The sequence below is a fragment of the Montipora foliosa genome, chromosome 2 (assembly GCF_036669935.1).
Source record: "Montipora foliosa isolate CH-2021 chromosome 2, ASM3666993v2, whole genome shotgun sequence".
In the NCBI taxonomy this organism is placed as follows: domain Eukaryota; kingdom Metazoa; phylum Cnidaria; class Anthozoa; order Scleractinia; family Acroporidae; genus Montipora; species Montipora foliosa.
The window spans coordinates 6,445,374-6,455,373 of record NC_090870.1 but is presented as its reverse complement, the minus strand read 5'-3'; the positions used below and the strand labels follow the sequence as shown (position 1 = coordinate 6,455,373).

Here is a 10,000-nt window from a genome sequence, read left to right as displayed (position 1 = left end):
AATAATATTATTATGGAACGCCCTACCACTACATGTAAGTCTACGAGATGTCACATCAGTTGAGACTGTCAAGAAAAATTTAAAGACATTTTTATTCAGGAAAGCATTCACAGATAGATTTACTTTTAATTAATAAAATTTTAGGAATTATTATGTTTCACTTGTACATATTATAATTATTATGTACATGTACTTTCAATCATTTCTACATTAATTATTGTAATTAGATTTACTATTTTATTTTATTTTTAAGACATGTAAAGGACTTTTGATCTTTCATTGTAAAAAGGGCTATAGAAAATATTATTATTATTATTATTATTATTATTATTATTATTATTATTATTATTATTATATGGCTGTTTTAACTTTATGCCTTACTGTCTTTTTACCAGTAGATCAAGCATTGAAAGTTCAAGAGTTTGTTGATCCTTTTCCCTGGAGCAGAATAACTGAATCATCAAGTGACAGCGGAATAGAAGGAAGTTTGCCAGGATTTGAAGTTAAAATGAGGGAAGAAGCTGGTGAGCTCTAACCTATATGCAATGGGTAAAATTTATACGTGATTAAGAAGGAAAGTAAATAAACTTTAAGAAAAAGAAAAAGCGTTGCTAAACAGGTGTGTCTTAAGATGGTGCTTGAAAGTATAAACAAATAAATGCTTCCAAAAGCTTGCACATGCTTATCCAAATCAATGCCAAATTACGACAAGATCAGCACAAACAAGGACAATAAAAAAAGAAACAAGTCAAGAATAAAGTGAAAACAAACGGAACAGCGACAACAACAACAAATAAAAAAGCATGAACAAGAATAACAAGGCCTGTGACAAGTACAACAAGATTCACAGGACCAAAGTAAATTGCTACACTTAGCATAAATTAAATTGCTTCTCACTGTGTTTAATTCTTTTTCAGATGATACAGCTCACCATAGTAGTGGCAATGATGTTCTGCTACCACCCAAAAGGCCTGGCTATGGCACTGTGGGATGGCCTATTCAGTTAAGAGCCAATTTTTTCCGGCTGAATGTCTCGCCAAAGCTGACTTGCTTGTATCATTATGATGTTGAGATTACTCCAAAGAAATGTCCAAAGGCTACAAAAAGAGATGTAATGAATGCAATTACACAGAAATACAAGGAAGTGACTTTCCAAGGTCATGAACCAGCATTTGATGGCGAGAAAAACTTAATAAGTCTCATAGAACTTCCCTCTCCAGTGAGTAAAAATTTGCATAACCTTAAGGATTAGACCAGCTTACATTATTAATTTTTTTGCTTTAACGTTGAAACCTAAGGTTTTAAAAGATGTCTTTAAGTGCCCCTGTGATAAAAACAACCACTTCCTTTTTTCCTTCAGATTTTGAAAGTGTGTTTGCTTAAGACCTGACTGGCAAAATTTTGAGCTTTGATTTTTCTCCAAAGGCCGTTTACTTTGAGTGTAAGTTTTGGATTTCACGGTCCGCCATTACTCAAGTTCAAAACTGACCGATTGGACCTCAGACGGTTGGATCCAGGGAAAAGTGACGTCAGAGGTTCACTAGCTTAAAAGTTCAGTGTATGAACGCAGCTTATTATATATGCAAAGCGTGAGTTTAAAAGTCTGAAAGCCCAAAACCCCCATGCTGCATATTAATTATGCGGCATACACACGTATTGCTTTCTTAAACTAGTGAGCCTTTGACGTCATTTTCTCCTCGATCCAGCTCTCTCAAGAACATAATGTTAGTAATGGCGGACCATTAAATAGGAAAATTACAGTTAAAATAAAGAGGTGTCTTTTTGAAATCAAGGCTTAAAACGTGGGCCACTTAGTGTTTTGTTAACATAGTTTGGAAAACCCCCTGATCACAGGGGCACTTTAAAGGCCAGTGAATTCAAGAGTCTGATTTCTTCGCCTTGAAAGCACTTGACTTGTGGCTTCAAGACATTGAAAATCCTTGATAATTTTCACTGAATCAAGGTCCTTAAACATCAAGCATTTAAATATAATTATCAATTTTACAATAATTAATTGTTGATAAGTGCAAATATTTCCTCAAAGGATCTCAAAATACTTACGAAATGCTGGAAGATATTTTTGTGCCAAGTTCAAGTTCAAGTTTATTTATATTAGGTCAAAGTAAAATTAATACAAAACAACGCTAGCCCGCAAATAGCTAAAGCTAGTCTAGGCGGGTAGTGAGTAGGACTGTTTACAGAGTAAATCTAAGTGTGAGTATTACATAAGTAGAGATAAAATAAATATGTATGCACATTGAATACTCAGTATTAAAGACTAATAATAAATAAATAAATAAATAAACAAAATAAGTACCGGTAAATAAATAAAGGAAATAGAATAGAAATTGCGCTTCGATAAATCTACTTTCAGCAATTATTTGAAATCTGATGATGAGTGAAGGTATGCCAACATAATCATCCTCTTCCCAAAAATATTACTGTTGTTTAGACATACACATACCCCGTGCATAAAAAATGTCTCCTTCAAGACTTTGAATTTTTTATTTGCTTAACATCTTCTACAAGCCTTAATATTAGTAGTCCCAAGATTCAGTAGTATCAACACAATAATAATTATCTTTCGATGTATTTTTTCTTTCCTTTTCATTGGCCGAGAGCCCACCACGTGACCTGCAAATAACTGTCTACAAATAAGTATTTTGCTGCCAATAATATTCTGCTCATGCGTACATGTAATTGAAACCACGCTCTTGTGTGAAAATGGCAGTTGGCTTTCCTGAGCTTTCAAAAAAAGATTTAGTTGTTGGAAATTGTGAAAAATAAAGTTAACTCAGTCATCAAATGATAAAACAATTATTGAACGGGTTATCGCAAAATATCATAATTTGTCAGTGTCTCGCAGATCAATTATTTGCCTCAGCCTTCGGCTTTGGCAAATAAATTATTGATCTGCTCACCACTGACAAATCACGATAGTTGCCCAACCTAGTTCAACAACTGTTAGGTACCATCATGTGTTTATTTCATAGTAGCATGGCATTCACTACATTTTCATATTTTCCTCTTCAATCCTGCCTAGACATTTAACATTGGTTGTGGTCACACTTGGGAGAAACACAGTGTAACACCTAGAACTTGATTTTAACACTCAGTGTCAACTCCTTGATGCGACCGCACTACCATTGTTGATCGAAAAGTTGTGGCAGTTAGAGAATGGTTACAACATCTTTTTTAAATGTTTGATTAACAAGGTAAGTTGCTCATTTATTTGATTGTGACCTTCATTAGGTTGAACTTAGTGTTACACTGCCTGGTGAAGATGGAAACAAGCAGAGAAAATTTAAGGTTTGCTTTTTTGTTTTAAAAAGTGAAGGGTACAATAGTGAAGTAAGAGTCCTGAGGGTGTTTAGGTATTTCTCAATGGTAAGTGCTTATGATGTTGCGGATAATTATAATGATGACAAGGATAACTGACTGTAACTTCATGTTTGGCCATAATTATATTTCAGGTCAAGATCCAGTTTGCAGCATGTGTACGTCTTGTTGAGTTAAAGGCCTTTCTGCAGGGCAAGCAAAATGAAAAAATGGCACAAGATGCTCTACATAAAATGGATATCATTTTGAGGCAGATTCCATCCAACCGCTTCACACCTATTGGACGATCCTTTTTCCCTTTTGGAGGCTTTGGCAGAACTATAGGGGAGGGGTGTGAGGTACACTTTGGTTTCTATCAGAACGTTGAACGCCCCTCAGAATGGAAGGTCATGCTGGTGAACATTGATGGTAGGTAATAAAATGTCTTAAAACAAAATTATGCACCTCGTCATACATTTTACAACGCTGTTATTAGTCTAGTTTGACTATGACTGCACTACTACACAGCAGGTTGATTGATTGGATAGACTTGCAATTGAGAAGTTTTCTGTGAGGAGGACATATTATTATTATCTACAAAGTTCCCTTCATTTATTTACAAATTCATGCTGATTATGTAACGTTTTTATTTGAAAAAAGATTTTTGCAAAAAGAATGTAAAGAACACTCTTTTGTTTGTATAAGCACACTAATGATTATCAACAAAATTGTATTGGTTATTCATTGATGCTATTGACTGTTTAGCCATGGTTTAAAATTTTATTGTATATATTGGCAAAAGAATATTCTTTTGATGTTATTGAATTTACAATGCCCTCAAAATAATGAAAGTTGCTTTGGAATTATGTGGATATCCTTGTGGAGGGTGCATTTCACGCAATGCTGATTGGCGCAAATGAACATATTTTCGCATTATTGTCTGACTTAATTTAAGTGCAAATGATTGCATATTTTCTCTAAATGAACAGCAAAAGGTGTATTATTATTATTATTATTATTATTATTATTATTATTATTGTTGTTGTTATAATTATTATCAACTGCACTAAAACGGAGGTTATGTATCTGCCTCTGGTACCACCTCAGTTCCCACTCAGCCTGAAATTACTGCAGATGGAACCATTCTCAAGGTAGTTCCACACTTTAAGTATCTTGGCAGTTAATTGTGGCAAGTGATGTCTCACTTGATCGTGAGATCAATAACAGGATCAGCACTGCTGCATCAGCCTTTGGAAAGCTACGCAAGCGAGTCTTCGATAACCACGAACTTGAGTTGGGCACCAAAATACAAGTCTATCAAGCCGTCATTATACCAATGCTCCTGTATGGCTCAGAAACGTGGACTACTTACATGTACATGTATAGATATCAAGTGAAGCAACTCGAGAAATTTCACCAAAGATACCTCCGGTCAATCATGAATATCAAATGGTATGATCGTGTCACCAGTGCTGCAGTTCTTGACCGAGCTTCCCTTACAAGTATTGATGCTATACTACAGCAACATAGACTCAGGTGGTACGGACACATGGTCAGAATGGATGCACAACGCCTCCCAAAACAGCTTCTCTTCAGTCAGCTATTTACTGGATCTCGAAGAGTTGGTGCTGCTAAAAAGGCAGAGAAACAAGGACGCACTTAAAAAGGACCTTTAAAGACTCAGTCTGTGAGATTGCTGACTGGGCCACAGCCCCAGCAGACAGACTAGTGTGGAGGAGAACGGTTTGTGATGGCGTTAAGACTATTGAAACCAATAGAAGAATAGCTGAGGACAAGAAACGCTGACGCTGAAGACGAAAAGCTGCTGAAGCGCTTAAACAGGGGCAGCCTCCTTGCTAGCTGCCTGGACAAACCTCATGTGGACCGCCATGCTCGTGTCGAGAGTAGGGGCTGTGGTCCAGTGGTTGGGGCACTTAGATTTCTATGTCAATGCCCCAGGTTTCACTCCTGCTCTGACCGCAACCAATTTAACTCCACCCCGCTTTGTAAATAGTCAGCTTGTTCCGGTTGAGTCTTTTGATGCTGTTGTGTTTATAGGAATGGTTATTTTTGACACTTACATGTAGCTCTAGAAGCTGCAACCTTTAAACACAACTGCGTTTTTTTTCCCATTTCAGACCATGTGATGTTACTCTAGGGAACAGTTTCTTTCAAATGTCGTCTTACACATGTGCATATGTACGTACAACCTATGACAAAACAAAAGGAAAATTCCCTTGAGAACATCACGTGGTCTGGAATGGGAACTAAAAGGTCTATTGTGCTTCTTTTCTTTTTTCACTTTTACCTTATTACTGTTGGGCTGTTGCACAGTGTTTTCTCAGACCGACCTGCTTTAAACAGGTTTTTATTATATAAACACCAATGAAATACCAAGTGAGCTTTTGTGCAAAAACATCTTCACACATGAAAAGATCACAGTTGCTTTGGTTACATATAAAAATAGTGTCTTTCAATGCAGTACACGTTGTATCTACTTTAAAAAATATATTATAGTGAATTGATTTAGTATTTCATTGGTGTTTATAATAGGGTTAAATGCAATTTAACTTAGTTAACAACCAGGAGCAAGTTGCACAGTTTGTCTGACGTGGCATGACATTGCGTTGCATTGCGTTGCGTGGCATTAGCGTTAGGGTTGATAAGTATTTTGGGGGTGTGCCTGCAGCATTTTTTAGCATGTGCGTGTGTTATTTTGCATGTGGGGCTTTTCCATGACTTCTTCTGGCAGTTCTAGCGGTCAACGGTTCTTTTGCACATTATGCGTGTGCCTTTGTATGTCCTCATGCATGGTTTTGCTTGGCTCAGCATTCGGTGTGTTGGCGGTCGGGCACTTTCAAGTATTTCTTTTTGAGTTTTTGCGCTGTTTTTTATTGTCGCATAGAGATCGTGTTGGTCGGAGGTCTTTTCCCTTAGACGTGTAGTGTTTTTTGTATCTTCTCCCGGTCTCCTGGGCACGTGCTGTTGCTCGTTCTTTTTGTGATCTACCTGACTCAGTAATGGTTCTTCCACACTCAACTAACAACAGCTTGGCGGCTGGTTTCGTCTCGACCGCTTGTTCTTCTTCCCCTTCATCGTCTGCAGTGTCGGTGGTGGTTACAGCGGGAACATCCTCCTGGCTTTCTGATGAGATGGCATCGGCCATGGCGACAGTCCGCGGGAATTCACAGCCCACTATTATTGCGGCGATTCGGGACAACCCTATTCCTGTATCAAGCGCTCCACGGGCTGTTTCGAGTGTTAGCTCCAGTGCTGATGTGGTCTTGGCTGGCTCTTATGCGGTGTCATCAGGTAGGTTGAGGTTACCATCATTTGTTTCTACATTCCCTCTGGTGCCTACCATCTCTGGCTCCAACTCGGCCTGCCTCGTGAATTGATTCTCTTCTCTGGTTATGTCGGCTCATGCTAGCGTTTTGTCAGGCTTGGGCAGTTCGTTTGTGCCACCATCTCTTGAGAAGCGTTTGTTGTAGGCTCCGGACATGTGCCAATCCCTGTCAAATTGGTCTCTAAAATTACCAGTGGTCAGTTTGTGGACCTGGCGGACTTATTGTCGGTCAACCTTCGCGCAGTGGATCAGGAACCGCATACCTTTTGGACAGCAAGTTGCTGGTTTCTCGAAAACGTCAGTTAGTGGAAATTTTGGATATTCTGACTTGGATGGAGGCTTTCACAATTTATCAGAATAATAAATTGATGGTGGTGTGTGCAGCTCACCCTCATGGATGGCCAGACCTCACAAACGACACGTCATTCTCCAAATCGGGTGTGGTTGGAATACGATCTGGCCTTTCGTAGGGATGCGGCAGCAACTGGTGCAACAGACTGGGCCAAGATGAACTTGGACTTGTATAATTTTCATCTGCGGTCTCCAGCACGCTCTCCCAATCGGCCGTTGGTCGGCTCTTCATCTACAACCGTGTGTACTAGTCAAGACTACAGTTCTCCTACCCCTTACTGCACCTCGTGGAATAATGGGCCTTGCCGTTGGCCATTTGGGGAATGCCGCTTCCACCATGTCTGCAGCTCATGTGATGGGTATCACCCCAAGGTTAGCTGCCCCATTCGCAACCCCAGTCTTGTTGCCCCCTCCCCTGCCAAAGGGGGGCATTTTTAAGCGGGAATACTTCCCTGTTACTTCTTGTGTATATAGTGTAAATAGTATTGTTTCAATTTCCTGACCTACAGTGTGGCATGCCGTGCTCAGTGGCTTTGTTTTGACTAGGCTCAGCAGGTTCACCCAGCGGTCCTGTTCCAGTTCATTCTTTTTCTCCATTAGCCCCTGTACATTTAATCTCCCCGTTGCAGTTGTCCCAGTTTCAAGCAGAGTTGTGTGACTACCCTGATCAGGCAGCAGCTTCCTACGTTCTTACTGTTCTTGGGAGGGATTCCACATTGGTTTTGAGGCGTTGTCAGTTTCCTTGCGTTCAGCTTCCACTAACATGTATTCTGCCCTTGTTCACCCGTCAGTCATAGATGCTTACCAAGAGACAGCGGTCTCGTGTGGGAGGGTGGCAGGCCCGTTTACTACCTTGCCTTTCCCAGATTTGCACATCAGCCGTTTTGGGGTTATCCCAAAGAACAATCAACGTGGTCAATGGTGTTTGTTTCTTGATCTGTCATGTTATGAGGGTCACAGCATCAATGACGGCATCCCCAAGCCTTTATTTTCAGTTCAGTAAGTCACTGTTGATTCTTTTATCGATGGCATTATGGCTCAGGGCCGGGGAACTCTTATGGCCAAGTTCGATGTGGCGAGCGGCTACCGCAATGTGGCCATTGACCCACAGGATCATTCCCTCTTGGGCGTGAAGTGGCATGATAAATATTACATGGACATGGCTCTTCCCTTTGGACTACACTCGGCTCCATACATCTTTACCTCCATTGCAGACATGGTCGAATGGATACTGACTCATAACTATGGGTTTGATTTCCTTCGTCATTACTTGGATGATTTTATGACATAGGGTCCGCCAGCCTCTCCGGTCTTTCACTACAACTTGCAGGCATGCATCCGGCTGTGCTCCATCCTCGGCCTCCCCCTTCACCCACCACGAGGAGCCAGAGCAAGCAAAATTTTGGACCGGGCTCTTAATTAGATTACTCCTTTGACACTAGATTTCGCTGAAAGGTCGGTTACACTTCAGAAGAAACCGCCTGGGAGATTATCACGCTTTGGTCTCCCATTAATTGTCAATACCTCCGTCAATCGCACCCAAATAAAGTATCTTGATGACAAATCTTATTTCCAACAATTCGACTAAAATATAAATTATCTAATTTCTTTTATTGTCCAAGATAAAGCGGTTTCCGGTTTTTGCGTTACAATTAAATGTTGCGAGTCCAGAAAGTGGCTATATCGTTCACAGAGCTCGTTGGCAGAGATTGAGCAAGCGATCGAAAATTTATTTGCTTGAGCTAAACAATCGCTTGAGTTGATTATTGAGGAATAGCATCAAATGAAGATACCAGTGCAGAGGGTGTTACAATAACTCTTAAATTGGCGAGGGCGCGAGATTCGAAGTTTATGCGGCAATCGGAGTTAGTCAAGTTTACAGCGATCGTCTCGATCCTGGAAAGGGGGTGATACGTATTGAACGAGGAATCCCTTTGGAAATACAAGGAGAATTCGTTTTTTTGACTTTTTCCTGACGAAGCGATGCTGTTAAAAGAATCGGGCAAGCGATAATAACCAGTGTGCATGCAATCACTGGCCGAGTCGAGGCTGACTAAAAAAGCGCGGGAGGCATTCTTCTGACTAAAAAAGCACGGGAGGCATTCTTCGATCAATAGATGTTTGCATTACGTATAAGGCTTCAGTGGCTTCGGTTCTTGGCCACTTGTGCACCAATGACCCTGCTAAGGCGCCAAGGGAAGCTCGGAACATCATTTCGGAAATTCTCCACTGTAACAGGAAAGAAATGAGTCAAAACTGAGGGGACTTGATCCCTAGGTTATTGTTCCAAATGTGCTGCAACTGTACAGTATTTACACAAATTTCGAGTTCCCGACTGGGTTCTTTTGAGGCCAAAGTCCCAGGTGAAGGGTGGCAGACAATGATGATAAATCTGACAAAATTGAGTGGAACAGGAGTAAGTGCATGAAGCTTGCAGCGATTTTCATTGACATTCTTGTGTATTTGGGAGGTGAGGGGGAGGAGTTGGATTTTTGAGGTCTATGCACAATCACAATCCTTTCAGGTGAAACCTGGAATTACTTCTTAGCGATCTAAGTGCACAGAAAAAGCAAGTTAAAGCATGGCCTAAAAGTTGATGCAAAAGAGTGCAAAATTAAATTTACAGCTATGTTATTAATAATTAATAGCTATTAATTGTGTTATTTATCTATTTTCTCCTTACCAGTTATTATTTTGTAGTATGTAAACAATTGTCAAAGAATAACAAATGAGAATATTTTGCTATATAGCATTAACATAAATTCTTTCAAAGCAATGCCATCAGGCTTTAGATATTAATTTAAGTTACTTAATGGGAAGAGAAAAGATACAAGCAAACAACAATCATCCGATAGATAAAACCTGTAAGTTAAAGGCATTTTTTACTAGCTTACTTTTGATATTACATTCCTTGGCAAAATCTTGCAGTTACAGCAGACTACATGGCTCTCTACACATAAAGCAATATTGGGAACTTGGTTGTGT

At 39.8% G+C, this 10,000-nt stretch overlaps 1 protein-coding gene across 3 annotated transcripts in view; it reads left to right on the top strand.

Moving 5' to 3' along the window:
* The window catches only part of LOC137992238 (protein argonaute-2-like), a 57,503-nt gene that overhangs the window by 19,642 nt on the left and 27,861 nt on the right, over positions 1-10,000 (top strand). For 2 of the 3 annotated variants that reach the window (XM_068837446.1, XM_068837448.1), the window contains 4 exons: positions 396-524; positions 918-1,219; positions 3,253-3,309; positions 3,474-3,747. In XM_068837446.1, the coding sequence (XP_068693547.1) occupies positions 396-524; positions 918-1,219; positions 3,253-3,309; positions 3,474-3,747 (762 nt within the window). The remainder of the gene's footprint in view (positions 1-395; positions 525-917; positions 1,220-3,252; positions 3,310-3,473; positions 3,748-10,000) is intronic. The other variant, XM_068837447.1, reaches the window with a different exon arrangement.